Source organism: Salvelinus fontinalis, chromosome 1 (genome assembly GCF_029448725.1).
Source record: "Salvelinus fontinalis isolate EN_2023a chromosome 1, ASM2944872v1, whole genome shotgun sequence".
Lineage (NCBI taxonomy): Eukaryota > Metazoa > Chordata > Actinopteri > Salmoniformes > Salmonidae > Salvelinus > Salvelinus fontinalis.
In genome coordinates, this window is record NC_074665.1 from 84,723,123 (window position 1) to 84,739,409 (window position 16,287).

The 16,287-nt window shown below is 46.0% G+C and overlaps 1 protein-coding gene across 1 annotated transcript in view; it reads left to right on the forward strand.

Annotated features, from left to right (window-relative positions):
• Positions 1–4,540: 4,540 nt before the first annotated feature.
• Positions 4,541–16,287, forward strand: part of LOC129862859 (lutropin-choriogonadotropic hormone receptor-like) — a 47,060-nt gene continuing 35,313 nt past the window's right edge. Inside the window, exons 1-3 of the mRNA XM_055934917.1 lie at positions 4,541–4,840; positions 5,128–5,199; positions 15,998–16,072. Coding sequence (XP_055790892.1) covers positions 4,626–4,840; positions 5,128–5,199; positions 15,998–16,072 — 362 coding nt within the window. The 5' untranslated portion in view covers positions 4,541–4,625. The remainder of the gene's footprint in view (positions 4,841–5,127; positions 5,200–15,997; positions 16,073–16,287) is intronic.

Genomic DNA, 16,287 nt, shown 5'->3' on the forward strand with positions numbered 1-16,287 from the left:
CTCTTCCACCTCTCCTCCCTTCCACCTCTCCTCTTCCACCTCTCCTCCCTTCCACCTCTCCTCTTCCACCTCTCCTCCCTTCCACCTCTCCTCTTCCACCTCTCCTCCCTTCCACCTCTCCTCCCTTCCATCTCTCCTCTTCCACCTCTCCTCTTCCACCTCTCCTCCCTTCCACCTCTCCTCTTCCACCTCTCCTCCCTTCCACCTCTCCTCTTCCACCTCTCCTCCCTTCCACCTCTCCTCTTCCACCTCTCCTCCCTTCCACATCTCCCCTTCCACCTCTCCTCTTCCATCTCTCCTCTTCCACCTCTCCTCTTCCACCTCTCCTCTTCCACCTCTCCTCCCTTCCACCTCTCCTCTTCCACCTCTCCTCCCTTCCACCTCTCCTCTTCCACCTCTCCTCTTCCATCTCTCCTCTTCCACCTCTCCTCCCTTCCACATCTCCCCTTCCACCTCTCCTCTTCCATCTCTCCTCTTCCACCTCTCCTCCCTTCCACTTCTCCTCTTCCACCTCTCCTCCCTTCCACCATTCCCCTTCCACCTCTCCTCCCTTCCACCATTCCCCTTCCACCTCTCCTCTTCCACGTCTCCTCCCTTCCACCTCTTCTCTTCCACGTCTCCTCCCTTCCACCACTCCCCTTCCACCTCTCCTCCCTTCCACGTCTCCTCCCTTCCACCACTCCCCTTCCACCTCTCCTCCCTTCCACCATTTCCCTTCCACCTCTCCTCTTCTACGTCTCCTCCCTTCCACCACTCCCCTTCCACCTCTCCTCCCTTCCACGTCTCCTCCCTTCCACCATTCCCCTTCCACCTCTCCTCCCTTCCACCATTCCCCTTCCACCTCTCCTCTTCCACGTCTCCTCCCTTCCACCACTCCCCTTCCACCTCTCCTCCCTTCCACCACTCCCCTTAGACCTCTCCTCCCTTTCACGTCTCCTCTTCCACCTCTCCTCCCTTCCACCTCTCCTCTTCCACCTCGCCTCCCTTCCATCTCTCCTCCCTTCTATCTCTCCTCTTCCACCTCTCCTCCCTTCCACCTTTCCTCCCTTCTACCTCTCCTCTTCCACCTCTCCTCCCTTCCACCACTCCCCTTCCACCTCTCCTCCCTTCCACGTCTCCTCCCTTCCACCACTCACCCTTCCACCTCTCCTCCCTTCCACATCTCCTCCCTTCCACCTCTCCTCCCTTCCACCACTCCCCTTCCACCTCTCCTCCCTTCCACGTCTCCTCTTCCACCTCTCCTCCCTTCCACCTCTCCTCTTCCACCTCTCCTCCCTTCCACCTCTCCTCCTGTCCCCCACTTCTCCCCTCTCCCTCTCCTCCCTTTTACCTCTCCTCCCTTCCACCTCTCCTCCCTCCCGGCTCTAAGCCGTGGTATATTGGCCATATATCACAAACCCACAAGGTGCCTTATTGCTATTGTAAACAGTTTACAGACGGAATTAGAGCAGTAAAAATAAGTGTTTTGTCATACTCATGGTATACAGTCTGATATACCATGGCTGTCAGGCAATCAGCATTCAGAGCTCAAACCACCCAGTTTATAAATTTAAGCAATAAGGCACGAGGGGGTGTGGTATATGGCTATTATACCACGGCTAAGGGCTGTTCTTAGGCACGACGCATCGCAGAGTCAGCCAATCAGCATTCAGGGCTCATACCACCCAGTTTATAATATTATTTATATACCCGGTGTCAGGCCCTGACCTTAGAGAGCCTTTTTACCCGGGCCCTTAAGCTTGGCTTAACCTGTGGACGTTTGCCTCCTTAAATTTGAGCAAATTTCATTCAACTGTGTCTTTTGTTATTTATCTTTGACCACGTGCATCTGTTCCAAACCGTTAAACGCGGTATTGCTAAATAAAACTCCTCTCTTAATCCTTAAGAGTCTAAGCCGGATGGAATTGTTTTAAGATGGTCGTACCAGGGATCATTTAGCTTTTTGATTTAAAATTGTAGGACCCCTTTAGGTATCCCAAAAAATATACAAAAAAAGAATTTGATTAAACATTGAATTTGGCCTTACTGCTATTAGCAAATAGAAACATGGGCAAATAAATCAAAAGGATGTTTGTTTTAAAATGTCTGTCATATATCTGAGAGATACAAGAAAGATGAGGAAATACACTACTTGACCAAATGCATGTGGACACCTGCTCATCAAACATCTCATTCCAAAATCATGGGCATTAATATGGAGTTGGTTTCCCCTTTGCTGCTACGACAGCCTCCACTCTTCTGGGAAGGCTTTCCACTTCATGATGGAACATTGCCTTCCATTACTCCACACCGCTCTCGACAAACCATTTCTGTATGGACCTCGCTTTGTGCACGGAGGCATTGTCATGCTGAAACAGGAAAGGACCTTCCCCAAACTGTTGCCACAAAGTTGGAATCACAGAATCGTCTAGAATGTCATTGTATGCTGTAGTGTCAAGATTTATCTTCACTGGAACTAAGGGACCTGAACCATGAAAAACAGCCCCTTACCAATATTTCAGCTTCACCAAACTTTACAGTTGGCACTTTTCATTGGGGCAGGTAGCGTTCTCCTGGCATCCACCAAACCCAGATTCGTCCTTCAGACTGCCAGATGGTGAAGCGTTATTCATCACTCCAGAGAACGTGTTTCCACTGCTCCAGAGTCCAATGGCAGTGAGCTTTACACCTCTCCAGCCGACTCTTGGCATTGCACATGGTGATCTTAGGCTTGTGTGTGGCTGCTTAGCCATGGAAACCCATTTCATGAAGCTGAAAGGTGGCATCCTATGACGATGCCACGTTGAAAGTCAGTGTGATCTTCAGTAAGGTCATTCTACTGCCGATGTTTGTCTATGAAGATTGCATGGTTGTGTGCTGAATTTGAATCACCTGTCAGCAACGGGTGTGGCTGAAATAGCCGAATCCACTCATTTAACTTTTCTACTTTTGTATATTTAACTACTTTTACCCATATTTAACTTAACATATTGACACTAAACTACTTCCATATACACTGAGTGTACAAAACATTAGGAACACCTTCCCACTATTGACTTGCTCACCCTTTTGCCCTCAGAACAGCTTCAATTCGCCGGGGCATGGACTACAAGGTGTCAAAAGCTGGCCCACGTTGACTCCAATGCTCTCCCCTGTTGTTTCAAGTTGGCTGGATGTCCTTTGGGTGGTGGACCATTCTTGATACACACGGGAAACTGTTGCGCATGAAATACCCAGCAGCATTGTAGTTCTTGACACACTCAAACCGGTGCGTCTAATTCGTTTTCCGAGGGGGAGCGGACATCGACTCTAGGGGGTTTTAACAGTGGAAATTGGAACTCATTCATTTTTTTTACCATGTGTATGATTTCCTGTGTCCCTCCACTCCATCTCAAGTCAAGTGTATTTGTCATATGCACAGGATACACATGGGTGTACACAGTACAATGACATTTTTAAAACATGCTAGGTCTGAATGGTCAAATGAGGAGATGAGCAGTTATTCTCTAGAGTCTACGCTGTTGGGGGAGTTATAAAATGAATTATGGAATTGTTTTAAGATGGTCATACTATGGATTATTTAGCTATTTGATTTTGAATTTTAGGACTATATATTATAAATATATCAAATATTTTTTGAAGTGTTTGTCCTATATCTAGGAGATTTAAAAAAGCTCCGGAAATATATATATTTTTACACATATTTAACCTCTTTTTTGGGGTAGACACAAATCTACCTCCATACTTCCATTCGTTTTTTAAACCAGTACTGGTAACCTTTATGGATTGTGGGGGGTGGTAGAGCAAAATGGAGAACATCATTGTGTTGGTGAGAATGTTATCTTTCCACAGTGGGGTCACATTAGTTTGTAGCCCAAACGGTTCAGACTTTACAAACAGAAGTTGGCATGTGGATGGTACAGACTTCAGAATAATCATGTGGGGCTTGTGGGAGTCATAAAGCAAAGACCACTATCGAGAGAGTGAGAGTGGTCATATTTTTTTGTAGGCCAAACCGTTCCAACTCTACAGCCGTTTTCGTGAAGAGCGATTTTCGGATGTCTTCATTGTCTGACAAACACCACTGTAGCTCGGCCACTTTGCACCGCAGATGCGGAAGGCTGCCATAGGTGGATGAGATGGATTGAGACACCGCCCATGCAACAACAAAAAAATTCTCTAGCTTAAACTGACTCTTGGACGTTCTAAGGAAGGAGTCCACTGCTTGACAGGCCTGAAGGTTAAAATCATGAGGGTTATATAGCCACACAGCTGCCTCGCCAAGGTTTCATACACCCCTCATAAAACCACACTCATGTTCACATGATTTAATGTATAACACATTAAACTGCCATGAATTGGGGTTGGGGGGAGAGTAGAGTGGTTATGGTGTGACCCTGTCAGGACTGGGCTCTAACTGTAACCTTGTTGGGTGCTGAGTGACTAATGACTGAGTGACGCACACAAGATACAGTAGGTACAAGTACAGCACGAGCGCAGGCAGGTGGAAACGATACCAGTCCTCTCTTTTCTCCTCTTTGTCAAGTAGTGTCTGAGGACGGTTTTATTGGTTTTCTCTGGAGAAAGTGACAGTTGGGGGAAGGGGGGAGCGGTTGACAAAGTGCCCACATAGCATAGACTACAGGATGGTACCAGTCCCGCGGACGGTGTGGGTTCTTCTCGCGCTGTCCGGTGTCCTGAATGTGCGCTCCTGCTGGACTTTTACTTGTCCTTCCATTTGCGAATGTTCAATGAAGAGCGATACATGTTCCACAAACGGGAGAGAAACGGGAGAGAAACTCAGCTGCACGAGGGAAACGCAACTAAGGTCCCGAGTCGCTCCTTCGTTTATTCGAAACTTGTAAGTAGCATACAATTCTATTCGGTTTTTGAGGAGGAATTGTACAGATATTTTAAAATTATAGCGTTAATATGTATACAGTGTTTGTTAAAATGCACGTTTGTCGAGCTGATTATTTATGATTTGTTTATTTATTTAACCTTTCAATGCAACCAGTCGATTAAGAAACAAATTCGTATTTACAATGAGGGCATCAGTACAGTACCTACTGGTGTGCTTTGCCTTCATCATAATACCTTAGGATACACGTTTTTAAAACATGTTCTTTCTTTGTGTATTATTTTTAGAAGACTAATTCATCTGCCATTGACAGAAGTTTCAAGCAATGCCTTCAGGGGACTGATCAACGTGTCCAGAATGTGAGTTTCAATCAATCAATTAAATGTATTTAATAATACATTTTCACCCATGACATACAGTTGAAGGCGGAAGTTTACATACACCTTAGCCAAATACATTTAAACTCAGTTTTTCACAATTCCTGACATTTTTAAGTAAAAATTCCCTGTCTTATGTCAGTTAGGATCACCACTATTATTTTAAGAATGTGAAATGTCAGAATAACAGCAGAGAGAATTATTTATTTCAGCTTTTATTTCTTTCATCATATTTCCAGTGGGTCAGAAGTTCACTTACACTCAATTAGTATTTGGTAGCATTGCCTTTAAATTCTTTAACTTGGGTCAAACGTTTCGGGTAGCCTTCCACAAGCTTCCCACAATAAGTTGGGTGAATTTTGGCCCATTCCTCCTGACAGAGCTGGTGTAACTGAGTCAGGTTTGTAGGCGTCCTTGCTCACACATGCTTTTTCAGTTCTGCCCATGTAACAGTATAACTTTAGTACCGTCCCCTCGCCCCGACACGGGCGCGAACCAGGGACCCTCTGCACACATCGACAACAGTCACCCACGAAGCACGGTCGTTACCCATCGCTCCACAAAAGCCGCGGCCCTTGCAGAGCAAGGGGCAACACTACTTAAGTCTCAGAGCTAGTGACGTAACTGATTGAAATGCTACTAGCGCGTACCCGCTAACTAGCTAGCCATTTCACATCCGTTACACTCACCCCCCTTTCAACCTCCTCCTTTTCCGCAGCAACCAGTGATCCGGGTCACGGCACCAATGTAACAGTATAACTTTAAACCGTCCCCTCGCCCCGACACGGGCGCGAACCAGGGACCCTCTGCACACATCAACAACAGTCAACCACGAAGCCTCGTTACCCATCGCTCCACAAAAGCCGCGGCCCTTGCAGAGCAAGGGGCAACACTACTTAAGTCTCAGAGCTAGTGACGTAACTGATTGAAATGCTACTAGCGCGTACCCGCTAACTAGCTAGCCATTTCACATCCGTTACACCCACAAATGTTCTATAGGATTGAGGTCAGGGCTTTGTGATGGCAACTCCAATACCTTGACTTTGTTGTCCTTAAGCCATTTTGCCACAAATTTGGAAGGATGCTTGGGGTCATTGTCCATTTGGAAGACCCATTTGTGACCAAGCTTTAACTTCCTGACTGATGTCTTGAGATGTTGCTTCAATATATCCACATCATTTCCCTCCTCAAGATGCCATCTATTTTGTGAATAGTCCATTCCTTCCTGCAGCAAAGCACCCCCACAACATGATGCTGCCACCCCCATGCTTCACGGTTGTGATAGTGTTCTTCGGCTTGCAAGCCTCCCGCTTTTTCCTCCAAACATAATGATGGTCATTCTGGCCAAACAGTTCTATTTTTGTTTCATCAGACCAGAGGACATTTCTCCAAAAAGTACGATATGTGTTGCAAACCGTAGTCTGGCTTTTTATGGCGGTTTTGGGGCAGTGGCTTCTTGCTGAGCGGCCTTTCAGGTTATGTCGATGTAGGACTCGTTTTACTGTGGATATCGATACTTTTGTACCTGTTTCCTCCAGCATCTTCACAAGGTCCTTTGCTGTTGTTCTGGGATTGATTTGCACTTTTCGCACCAAAGTACGTTCACCTCTAGGAGACAGAACGCGTCTCCTTCCTGAGCGGTATGATGGTTTCGTGTTCCCATGGTGTTTATACTTGCGTACTATTGTTTGTACAGATGAACACGGTACCTTCAGGTCTTTGGAAATTGATCCAAAGGATGAACCAGACTTGTGGAGGTCTACCATTTTTTTCTGAGGTTTTGGCTGATTTCTTTTGATTTTCCCATGACGTAAAGCAAAGAGGCACTGAGTTTGAAGGTAGGCCTTGAAATACATCCACAGGTACACCTCCAATTGACTCAAATTATGTCAATTCACCTATCAGAAGCTTCTAAAGCCATGAATGACTGTGGAGTGGAACACCATGGTGTCCAACACCATAGTGGAAACTGGCCACTAGGGTTAACAGTGAGTGCTGTTACCTTCAAGTCGATTTCGGTTTTGCTATGACGATGTGGACGGGAATGGCGGATGGGCGTAAGTTTGAATCAAGTGATAGAAAGTCGTTTTTAAAATATTTGTTTTTAGCCTATCCCAAACCTTAACCCTTACCTTAACCATTTGGAGTTAATGCCTTAATTTAAGAATTTGGAGTTAACACCTGATTTAAACCTGACCTTAAAAATGTGTAGTCAATGCCTAAACCTAACCTTAAACAGTTAAAAATTTGACGTTTGGAATTACTTAGACATTGACGTTTGAGAAAAATGTATGAATGTCTAATTCTGATGTGACTGTGAGAGATGGTAGGACAACAACCTCTCCATCAACGTCAGCAAGACATAGGAGTTGATCATGAACTACAGGAAACGGAGGGCACACCCCTATTCACATCGACGGGGCTGTAGTGTAGCGGGTCGAGAGCTTCAAGTTCCTCAGTTTCCACATCACTAAGGACCTATCATGGTCAAAACACACCAAGACAGTCATGAAGAGGGCACTACAACACCGCTTCCCCCTCAGGAGGCTGAAAAGATTTGACATGGGCCCTCAGATCCTCAAAATGCTTACCAGCTACCACCATTGAGAGCATATTGACTGGCGGCATCACCGCTTGGTATGGCAACTGCTTGGCATCCGATCGCAAGGTGCTACAGAGGGTAGTGCATATGGCCCAATCTAAAAATTGTTAGACTCCAGCCACTCAAGTCACTGAATGTTTTCTCTGCTACCGCACATCAAACGGTACCAATGCACCAAGTCTGGAACCAGCAAGACTTTGAACAGCTTCTACCCCCAAGCCATAAAACTGCTTAAAAGTGAACTAACAGCTACCCGGACTATCTGCATTGACTCTTTTTGCACTAACTTTTTTGACTCATCACATACGCTGCTGCTACTGTTGACCATCTGTCACTTTATTCCTAGTTACATGTACATGTCTACCTCAATGACCACGTACCCCTGCACATCCACTCAGTACTGGTAGCCATTGAATATAGTCAAAATATTATTACTCATTGTGTATCTATTATTACTTTTATGTGTTTTACTTTTCTATTACTTCTCTATTTTCTTTCTCCCTGCATTGTTGGGAAGGGCTCGTGATGAAGCATTTCACTGTTAGTCTCCACCTGTTGTTTACGGAGCATGTGTAGCTAAGGACAGGGAAGGGGTCGTGATGAAGCATTTCACTGTTAGTCTCCACCTGTTGTTTACGGAGCATGTGTAGCTAAGGACAGGGAAGGGGTCGTGATGAAGCATTTCACTGTTAGTCTCCACCTGTTGTTTACGGAGCATGTGTAGCTAAGGACAGGGAAGGGGTCGTGATGAAGCATTTCACTGTTAGTCTCCACCTGTTGTTTACGGAGCATGTGTAGCTAAGGACAGGGAAGGGGTCGTGATGAAGAATTTCACTGTTAGTCTCCACCTGTTGTTTATGGAGCATGTGTAGCTAAGGACAGGGAAGGGGTCGTGATGAAGCATTTCACTGTTAGTCTCCACCTGTTGTTTACGGAGCATGTGTAGCTAAGGACAGGGAAGGGGTCGTGATGAAGCATTTCACTGTTAGTCTCCACCTGTTGTTTACGGAGAATGTGTAGCTAAGGACAGGGAAGGGGTCGTGATGAAGCATTTCACTGTTAGTCTCCACCTGTTGTTTATGGAGCATGTGTAGCTAAGGACAGGGAAGGGGTCGTGATGAAGCATTTCACTGTTAGTCTCCACCTGTTGTTTATGGAGCATGTGTAGCTAAGGACAGGGAAGGGGTCGTGATGAAGCATTTCACTGTTAGTCTCCACCTGTTGTTTATGGAGCATGTGTAGCTAAGGACAGGGAAGGGGTCGTGATGAAGCATTTCACTGTTAGTCTCCACCTGTTGTTTATGGAGCATGTGTAGCTAAGGACAGGGAAGGGGTTGTGATGAAGCATTTCACTGTTAGTCTCCACCTGTTGTTTACGGAGCATGTGTAGCTAAGGACAGGGAAGGGGTCGTGATGAAGCATTTTATTGTTAGTCTCCACCTGTTGTTTATGGAGCATGTGTAGCTAAGGACAGGGAAGGTGTCGTGATGAAGCATTTCACTGTTAGTCTCCACCTGTTGTTTACGGAGCATGTGTAGCTAAGGACAGGGAAGGGGTCGTGATGAAGCATTTCACTGTTAGTCTCCACCTGTTGTTTATGGAGCATGTGTAGCTAAGGACAGGGAAGGGGTCGTGATGAAGCATTTCACTGTTAGTCTCCACCTGTTGTTTACGGAGCATGTGTAGCTAAGGACAGGGAAGGGGTCGTGATGAAGCATTTCACTGTTAGTCTCCACCTGTTGTTTACGGAGAATGTGTAGCTAAGGACAGGGAAGGGGTCGTGATGAAGCATTTCACTGTTAGTCTCCACCTGTTGTTTACGGAGCATGTGTAGCTAAGGACAGGGAAGGGGTCGTGATGAAGAATTTCACTGTTAGTCTCCACCTGTTGTTTATGGAGCATGTGTAGCTAAGGACAGGGAAGGGGTCGTGATGAAGCATTTCACTGTTAGTCTCCACCTGTTGTTTACGGAGCATGTGTAGCTAAGGACAGGGAAGGGGTCGTGATGAAGCATTTCACTGTTAGTCTCCACCTGTTGTTTACGGAGAATGTGTAGCTAAGGACAGGGAAGGGGTCGTGATGAAGCATTTCACTGTTAGTCTCCACCTGTTGTTTATGGAGCATGTGTAGCTAAGGACAGGGAAGGGGTCGTGATGAAGCATTTCACTGTTAGTCTCCACCTGTTTTTTATGGAGCATGTGTAGCTAAGGACAGGGAAGGGGTCGTGATGAAGCATTTCACTGTTAGTCTCCACCTGTTGTTTATGGAGCATGTGTAGCTAAGGACAGGGAAGGGGTCGTGATGAAGCATTTCACTGTTAGTCTCCACCTGTTGTTTACGGAGCATGTGTAGCTAAGGACAGGGAAGGGGTCGTGATGAAGCATTTCACTGTTAGTCTCCACCTGTTGTTTATGGAGCATGTGTAGCAAAGGACAGGGAAGGGGTCGTGATGAAGCATTTCACTGTTAGTCTCCACCTGTTGTTTACGGAGCATGTGTAGCTAAGGACAGGGAAGGGGTCGTGATGAAGCATTTCACTGTTAGTCTCCACCTGTTGTTTACGGAGCATGTGTAGCTAAGGACAGGGAAGGGGTCGTGATGAAGCATTTCACTGTTAGTCTCCACCTGTTGTTTACGGAGCATGTGTAGCTAAGGACAGGGAAGGGGTCGTGATGAAGCATTTCACTGTTAGTCTCCACCTGTTGTTTATGGAGCATGTGTAGCTAAGGACAGGGAAGGGGTCGTGATGAAGAATTTCACTGTTAGTCTCCACCTGTTGTTTATGGAGCATGTGTAGCTAAGGACAGGGAAGGGGTCGTGATGAAGCATTTCACTGTTAGTCTCCACCTGTTGTTTACGGAGCATGTGTAGCTAAGGACAGGGAAGGGGTCGTGATGAAGCATTTCACTGTTAGTCTCCACCTGTTGTTTACGGAGAATGTGTAGCTAAGGACAGGGAAGGGGTCGTGATGAAGCATTTCACTGTTAGTCTCCACCTGTTGTTTATGGAGCATGTGTAGCTAAGGACAGGGAAGGGGTCGTGATGAAGCATTTCACTGTTAGTCTCCACCTGTTGTTTATGGAGCATGTGTAGCTAAGGACAGGGAAGGGGTCGTGATGAAGCATTTCACTGTTAGTCTCCACCTGTTGTTTATGGAGCATGTGTAGCTAAGGACAGGGAAGGGGTCGTGATGAAGCATTTCACTGTTAGTCTCCACCTGTTGTTTATGGAGCATGTGTAGCTAAGGACAGGGAAGGGGTTGTGATGAAGCATTTCACTGTTAGTCTCCACCTGTTGTTTACGGAGCATGTGTAGCTAAGGACAGGGAAGGGGTCGTGATGAAGCATTTCACTGTTAGTCTCCACCTGTTGTTTATGGAGCATGTGTAGCTAAGGACAGGGAAGGTGTCGTGATGAAGCATTTCACTGTTAGTCTCCACCTGTTGTTTACGGAGCATGTGTAGCTAAGGACAGGGAAGGGGTCGTGATGAAGCATTTCACTGTTAGTCTCCACCTGTTGTTTATGGAGCATGTGTAGCTAAGGACAGGGAAGGGGTCGTGATGAAGCATTTCACTGTTAGTCTCCACCTGTTGTTTACGGAGCATGTGTAGCTAAGGACAGGGAAGGGGTCGTGATGAAGCATTTCACTGTTAGTCTCCACCTGTTGTTTACGGAGAATGTGTAGCTAAGGACAGGGAAGGGGTCGTGATGAAGCATTTCACTGTTAGTCTCCACCTGTTGTTTACGGAGCATGTGTAGCTAAGGACAGGGAAGGGGTCGTGATGAAGAATTTCACTGTTAGTCTCCACCTGTTGTTTATGGAGCATGTGTAGCTAAGGACAGGGAAGGGGTCGTGATGAAGCATTTCACTGTTAGTCTCCACCTGTTGTTTACGGAGCATGTGTAGCTAAGGACAGGGAAGGGGTCGTGATGAAGCATTTCACTGTTAGTCTCCACCTGTTGTTTACGGAGAATGTGTAGCTAAGGACAGGGAAGGGGTCGTGATGAAGCATTTCACTGTTAGTCTCCACCTGTTGTTTATGGAGCATGTGTAGCTAAGGACAGGGAAGGGGTCGTGATGAAGCATTTCACTGTTAGTCTCCACCTGTTGTTTATGGAGCATGTGTAGCTAAGGACAGGGAAGGGGTCGTGATGAAGCATTTCACTGTTAGTCTCCACCTGTTTTTTATGGAGCATGTGTAGCTAAGGACAGGGAAGGGGTCGTGATGAAGCATTTCACTGTTAGTCTCCACCTGTTGTTTATGGAGCATGTGTAGCTAAGGACAGGGAAGGGGTCGTGATGAAGCATTTCACTGTTAGTCTCCACCTGTTGTTTACGGAGCATGTGTAGCTAAGGACAGGGAAGGGGTCGTGATGAAGCATTTCACTGTTAGTCTCCACCTGTTGTTTATGGAGCATGTGTAGCAAAGGACAGGGAAGGGGTCGTGATGAAGCATTTCACTGTTAGTCTCCACCTGTTGTTTACGGAGCATGTGTAGCTAAGGACAGGGAAGGGGTCGTGATGAAGCATTTCACTGTTAGTCTCCACCTGTTGTTTATGGAGCATGTGTAGCTAAGGACAGGGAAGGGGTCGTGATGAAGCATTTCACTGTTAGTCTCCACCTGTTGTTTACGGAGCATGTGTAGCTAAGGACAGGGAAGGGGTCGTGATGAAGCATTTCACTGTTAGTCTCCACCTGTTGTTTACGGAGAATGTGTAGCTAAGGACAGGGAAGGGGTCGTGATGAAGCATTTCACTGTTAGTCTCCACCTGTTGTTTACGGAGCATGTGTAGCTAAGGACAGGGAAGGGGTCGTGATGAAGCATTTCACTGTTAGTCTCCACCTGTTGTTTACGGAGCATGTGTAGCTAAGGACAGGGAAGGGGTCGTGATGAAGCATTTCACTGTTAGTCTCCACCTGTTGTTTACGGAGCATGTGTAGCTAAGGACAGGGAAGGGGTCGTGATGAAGAATTTCACTGTTAGTCTCCACCTGTTGTTTACGGAGCATGTGTAGCTAAGGACAGGGAAGGGGTCGGGGGACCACCACCTCATTACAGTTACATCCATATCCCATCCACCCCAATGCATTGCATTCATAACTGAGTCATACACTCATCTGGGGTGACATCTGGGCTGACAGCTTTACCCCAGCTTGGCTTGAAGTCAAGGACCCCTAGCTGCTCACAAGCCAACTAGTAAGACTCCTATTATGGTATTTTATCACGGGGGATGGCTTAATCTTGCCTGGTTCCAGATCGGTTTACTCTTACCTGTTTCCTATCGTCAGGAGACCAGGTTTACCTTAATCTGATCTGCTCAGGATGCAGCTGTCCCCTTATTGATAACTCAATTAGTGACTGGTTGAGGTTTTGATTGAGGTCTATTCCACCCCTTTTAGCTATCATTATCTCTTTATATGAGTTAATCAGTTAATCATTGAGTAATATTGAACCAAACCCTGCATGTGTTATAGCTCGCTAACAGTCTGTCATAATACGTTGATCATTGAGGAACATGGCAGACTGCCTGTATTGCTCTACTGAACACTCTCCAAGAGAAGTTCACCCCAAGCTTATGAGCTCATCAAGGTAAGGACAGAGCAGACACCACATGTATTCCGGTCCACATCTACAAGGTTACCACTTACTCCGTGACCCAGTTACCACTTGGAATTCGGGTCCAGAAGTGGATATATAGTGGTATATCGATAAAGTAAATTTTACGCTCCCTGAGCCAGTGTTACCTTGCAACTCACAAAATGTTACACTGAAAAATCAACACTAGGGCCTAGATTCAATCAGATCAAGCGTTTACCAGCGTTAACCAGCATTGGCCGACATCCGCATAGCAGATGTTTTGGCGTGTTGGAGGTGTAACAGGGGTAAGAGCTGACGTATCGGTGAGTGGATGCTTTTGTGTCACATCCCACTCCCTTCCTTATCATCCCTCCCGCATTAGAAGTCACAACCCACTCCCTTCCTTATTTTCCTACGGCGTTAGAAGTCACAACCCACCCCCTTCCTTATTTTCCTACTGCGTTAGAAGTCACAAACACTCCCTTCCTTATCATCCCTCCCACATTAGAAGTCACAACCCACTCCCTTCCTTATTTTCCTACTGTGTTAGAAGTCACAACCCACTCCCTTCCTTATTTTCCTACTGCGTTAGAAGTCACAACCCACCCCCTTCCTTATTTTCCTACTGCGTTAGAAGTCACAAACACTCCCTTCCTTATCATCCCTCCCACATTAGAAGTCACAACCCACTCCCTTCCTTATTTTCCTACTGTGTTAGAAGTCATAACCCACTCCCTTCCTTATTTTCCTACTGTGTTAGAAGTCACAACCCATTCCCTTCCTTATTTTCCTACTGTGTTAGAAGTCACAACCCACTCCCTTCCTTATTTTCCTACTGCGTTAGAAGTCACAAACACTCCCTTCCTTATCATCCCTCCCACATTAGAAGTCACAACCCACTCCCTTCCTTATTTTCCTACTGCGTTAGAAGTCACAACCCACCCCCTTCCTTATTTTCCTACTGCGTTAGAAGTCACAACCCACTCCCTTCCTTATTATTCTACTGCGTTAGAAGTCACAACCCACCCCCTTCCTTATTTTCCTACTGCGTTAGAAGTCACAACCCACTCCCTTATTTTCCTACTGCGTTAGAAGTCACAACCCACCCCCTTCCTTATTTTCCTACTGCGCTAGAAGTCACAACCCACTCCCTTCCTTATTTTCCTACTGTGTTAGAAGTCACAACCCACTCCCTTCCTTATTTTCCTACTGCGTTAGAAGTCACAACCCACTCCCTTCCTTATTTTCCTACTGTGTTAGAAGTCACAAACACTCCCTTCCTTGTCATCCCTAGCATATTAGAAGTCACAACCCACTCCCTTCCTTATTTTCCTACTGTGTTAGAAGTCACAACCCACTCCCTTCCTTGTCATCCCTAGCATATTAGAAGTCATAACCCACTCCCTTCCTTATTTTCCTACTGTGTTAGAAGTCACAACCCACTCCCTTCCTTATTTTCCTACTGCGTTAGAAGTCACAACCCACTCCCTTCCTTATTATCCTACTGCGTTAGAAGTCACAACCCACTCCCTTCCTTATTTTCCTACTGCGTTAGAAGTCACAACCCACTCCCTTCCTTATTTTCCTACTGCGTTAGAAGTCACAACCCACTCCCTTCCTTATTTTCCTACTGCGTTAGAAGTCACAACCCACTCCCTTCCTTATTATTCTACCACGTTAGAAGTCACAACCCTTCACTAGAAAGTGTAGGCTCTATAGATTATAGAAATAATGACTCCAATGTCAACCCATTGATGTTAGGCTAATGCATGTTTTGTTGCATCCAATGGCAGTGTCCGAGATAAGGTAACGCAACGAACCGCTTGTGGATTTGACAGTTCTAACACAGTTCCACCTCGGACACCTCCAAAATAACTGCTATGTCAATCTGATTGAATCTAGTCCTAGGTCACACTGGCCAGTTTGCTATTGCGGAGTTCAGATGGTCTTGTCTTGTCATGGATGACTCACATTGGCTGGACTCACTCACTTTCCTCCAAGGATGATGATGCTCTGAAATGGCTTTTTAATCGTTCTGCAAAATTAACGCTAATTAAGATGGTATACAACAACTTAAGAGGGAAGGTACATACACACACACGCAGGGCTGAGTGAGAATATAAGCATAGTGGGTCGCTAGGTTTAATTATTCTCTGGTTTAAAATGGAATCTAAAATGGCTATCTAAATGGAAAGTGTTGGTTAATTACAGATCAGTCGGCGGTACGGTGGCTTGGAAAGGTCAAACGTAGGGAGGTCAATAAAAAGGTATAATTAACACTAGAAGAAGGGGGCTGAGAAGGTATGGGAGGTTGTTTTGGGATGGGGGATGGGTTGGAGGGTAGCAAGGGCATCATCAGGAAGACAGGAAACAGTCAAGGGCTTGTCACTAGAGCCTTCCACACTGCATTTCTTAGTTTTTTAAAGAAGTGACATAACACTTCTCTTCCTCTCTGAGCCTAGTCACCTTGGCCTCATCACAATACTTCTTATTTCACTTTTCCATTTGCAGTCTACGCTCTGCATAATCTCTATTCGATGATTAAGGGATATTCCTTTAGAATGGGAATGTACATTATGCTGTGTATTTTTCTGCCACAGTGAGATCTCACAGAGTGACTGCATCAGGAACATAAGAAACCATGCATTCCTCTCTCTCCACAGCCTGGCTGAGATGTAAGTGTCTCACCCACCCACGCACGCACGCACACACACACACACACACACACACACACACACACACACACACACACACACACACACACACACAAACACACACACACACACACACACACACACACCAATTACAGAACTTTCATCTCAAAGTTGTCAAGGTTTCAGTTGGTGAGATAACGTTTTGTTCCATTGGAGGCCATGGATTAGAATGGGTT